General features: G+C 40.0%; 1 protein-coding gene across 1 annotated transcript; it reads left to right on the forward strand.

The window, feature by feature from the left end:
* The first annotated feature begins 1,401 nt into the window (after positions 1-1,401).
* On the forward strand, positions 1,402-3,426 carry LOC123523719 (uncharacterized). Its single transcript, XM_045301369.2, has 2 exons — positions 1,402-1,906; positions 2,075-3,426. The coding sequence occupies exons 1-2, from the start codon at positions 1,402-1,404 to the stop codon at positions 3,424-3,426; spliced, it is 1,857 nt and encodes a 618-aa protein (XP_045157304.2).
* Positions 3,427-3,722: the final 296 nt, after the last annotated feature.

Raw genomic sequence — 3,722 nt, forward strand, 5'->3', positions numbered from 1 at the left:
TTTATTGGTTCCAGAGTTATGGCCCCTGAAAGGGCCAAAATTAGCTATTTTGACCTTGTCTGCACAATAGCAGCTTCATTTATGATTTGATTTTAACCAAACTTGCACACAACTTGTATCACCATAAGATCTCGATTCCTTTTTACGAAGGGACATATTATGTTATCGCCTCGGTGTCCGTCTGTCTGTATGTCTGTTGGTAAGCAATTTCCCTTCCACTCTGTAACTCTTGAACCCCTTTGAAGGATTTCAAAGAAACCTTACACAAATGTTCACCTCATCGAATCGGCGTGCATAGCGCATATTTTGGATGGCTCACTTCAAGGTCAAGGTCACACTTAGGGGTCAAAGGTCATATGACTTTGTTTTGTGTGTATATTGCTCTGCATTTGTGTTGATTGCAGTGCTCTTGTTTTTATTTGGCAGATCCTTCTTTTGTTGACTTGTTTGATATTTTTCTTTGTTTTTTTTTACAATAATTTTTTTCAATTACTTCCCTTTTATGTTACTATAAATAGCTTATTTAGTAACTTTTTTATTATTGGCCATAGGAAAAAACCGAGACCACTTTTCTGTGGTACAACATGGATGGTACCTCCAGTGTTTAGGTGTATTTTGACATATCTGTACCTTGTAAGAATTTTTTTTTTTTTTTTGGTTAAATTCTTCCATTTGTTGTCCCTGTCCTTTGGACTTAAATATTTTTTCTGAGGACTTAGATTTATTTTTAATTTCTTCCCTTTGTTGTTCCTGTCTTTTGGGCTTCATCAGTCAAAATTTTGCTCCTATCCTCCTCTGATGTAATCCTTAGGGCATGAAACTACTGGCCTGATTTGAAGATAATTTTATTTGAAGTAACTGTAAGAAAATTTCAACTATATTTTCTCATAATTCTTTTGATTGATCTTGATTATGAGTTTTTGACCTTCTTGTCCTTAAGTGCAATCATAACAGTTGAGCGATATAGGGCCATTTTGGCCCTCTTGTTTTTGTTTTGTTTTTTTAGGTGATCGCTCTAATATCCATGCGATGATTATATTAATTGAAATGTTTTTTTTATTTAATTTTCATTCTTTTCATTTTTAAAAACCCTTGTAAAATTCCTGCCCTTTCGGACAATTGGTATCAAAATGCACGAAAAAAACGATCATAGTTACGGATAAATTGAATGGGCGGATTAAAAGAAGTAAGGTTCATTCTAATGTTTGAAATCTCAAGGAATTTTAATCGAACTTTAACTTCATACGTTAACTTCGCAAGAGACGTTGAAGGGGAAGGCGAAGGTTGAAATCTCAAACTCTCTACTATGGCAACGCAAGTTAGAGTGGGATGAGCTTTTACCAGACGACATAATTAAAGAGTGGTGCAGCATAACAGCAGACGTTAAAAAAAGCCATCGACATGAAGTTCCCACGCTGTTATTTCCCAGATGATTCTCCTACAGAAAAAAATCTTCACATTTTCTGCGATTCTAGTGTGAATGCATACGGCGCATGCGCGTACCTTGTTTCCGGAAGTCACAGCACACTTGTTATGGCCAAGAACAGAGTAGCACCCATTAAGCAGCTAACCATACCGAAGCTCGAGCTTTGTGCAGCTGTCCTGGGAGCCAGACTGTGCCACCATATTATCACCAGTATAGGGTGTCAGAGAGTTTACCTGTGGAGCGACAGTCAGATTGCTCTACAGTGGATTTCAACATCAAAGAAACAACCCTTATTTGTATCCAACAGAGTACCAGAAATACATGAACTGACGAAAACATACGAGTGGAGATACTGCTCTACAGATACCAACCCCGCAGATAAACTGTCACGTGGTCTATCATACGACAAGTTCCATGACAACAGATTATGGTTCCATGGTCCGGATTGGCTGACAAACACAGCCAGTTTTCCACTGAAGAGTACCATATCACAAATACAAGTAAATGATAACAGCTAAGGTGAAGAAACTGTCGCCCTTGTAAAAGAAACGCCATTCGTTCCAGGTATACTACACATATTAGACTTACAGAGATTCAGCTCCTACCAAAACGCCCTAAGAGTGTGTGCATACATTTTTCGATTTGTAGACCAGTGTAAGAAGCAGAAGAAATATGGCGGAGATCTACATCCTCATGAACTCGACACAGCAGCAAGGACCTTAATAAAACATATACAGTACGTGAGGTTTCCAGATGTATTAGACTACCTGAAGAAGACCAATTCCAGATGCATTAAACCAGCATTAGTGCGGCAACTAGACCTGTACCTTGACATAGACCAAATACTACGCTGTGGAGGACGTATTGCCAACGCACCATTACCTGAGGAAACACGATTCCCGTACCTGATACCATCTAGAGGAAAACTTACTGAGTTGATAGTTACAGACGCTCACGAAACACAACTTCACGCAGGCTTAGAGAGTACAGTCACATACTTAGGTCAACGTTTTTGGATTCCCGGTATACGTCGACGTGTGAGAACCATCATCCGCACGTGCGTCAGGTGCCGTAAAGTGACGACAAAGCCTTATCAAGTACCAGATCTACCCCCTCTACCCCGTGACAGACTCAAACACGCACCTCCGTTTACCGTTACCGGCATTGATTTCACTGGAGCACTTACTAGTACCGTGAAAGCTACAGACGGAAGATTGCTGAAAGTATACATCTGCCTGTTTACCAAACACTCGAGCTGTACACCTGGAAATAGTCACGGATATGAAGAGAAAATCTTTTATACTAGCTGTTTGCAGATTTATCAGCAGGCAATCCACACCAAAAGTATTCATGTCCGACAACGCATTGACATTTACAGCTACGGCCAAGATTATGAAAGAAGAAGTTTTGAACCCATATGGCATTACCTGGAAGTTCAAAGACTCATTGGACTCACCAAGACCAGTCTGAAGAAAGTCCTTGGAAAGGCGTTAATCAACTTAGAAACCCTCCAGACGCTCATTACCGAAGTCGAGTGTATAATTAACGATCGGCCGCTGACCCATTCATCAACAGATCCAGCAGACGACGTACCCTTGACGCCCTCATACTTACTATACGGACGAAGAATCACGACACCTATCTATCCAGACGATCGAGAAGAACCGGAAGCAGACGATATGTCACGTGATGAAGAAGACAAGCTATACCGTTTTAAGTCTGCTACAATTGAACATTTTTGGTCCCGGTGGAAGCACGAGTACCTTACATCGTTAAGAGAGTTCCACAAACGTTTAGTAGGCGAAGGCGATCTGATTCGAATTGGCGACGTAGTCCAGATTCACGACGACACATTACCCAGAAGCAGGTGGTCCTTAATTGTTATTGATGACGTTGTTACTGGAGCAGACGGACGTACACGTGCAGCACGAGTCAAATCTAGAAAGGGCATCATCACCAGACCTATAGATAAACTTTATCCGCTTGAGCTGATTGAATAGACTGCGTTCAGATTTCGATGGTAATAGAGACTAGAGACTGTGTTCAAATTTCAGTGATAAGAGAGACTGTGTTTAGAATTAGGTGATAATTGAGACAATTTTCCATTACTAGAGATATATTTAGACTGTGAAAGACAAATTATAATGACATTCCGTGAATGGTTTTAAACGCGTGGTTTATTTAACAAGACTTAGTAATTTTCATTCAAGAGTGAAATTTGATACATAATGATTTTCTTGTATTTTACACTGATATTTTACTTTCCGGCCCCGGAGTGTCATGTAAGTATACATGT

The sequence above is a fragment of the Mercenaria mercenaria genome, chromosome 3, assembly GCF_021730395.1.
Source record: "Mercenaria mercenaria strain notata chromosome 3, MADL_Memer_1, whole genome shotgun sequence".
NCBI lineage: Eukaryota > Metazoa > Mollusca > Bivalvia > Venerida > Veneridae > Mercenaria > Mercenaria mercenaria.

Bases quoted from the DNA above. Each gene is read 5' to 3' on its own strand.
- LOC123523719 (XM_045301369.2), top strand. From the start codon at position 1,402: ATGAAGTTCCCACGCTGTTATTTCCCAGATGATTCTCCTACAGAAAAA. The intron at 1,907-2,074 runs GTACCATATCAC...TTCGATTTGTAG, and splicing joins AGCCAGTTTTCCACTGAAGA to ACCAGTGTAAGAAGCAGAAG.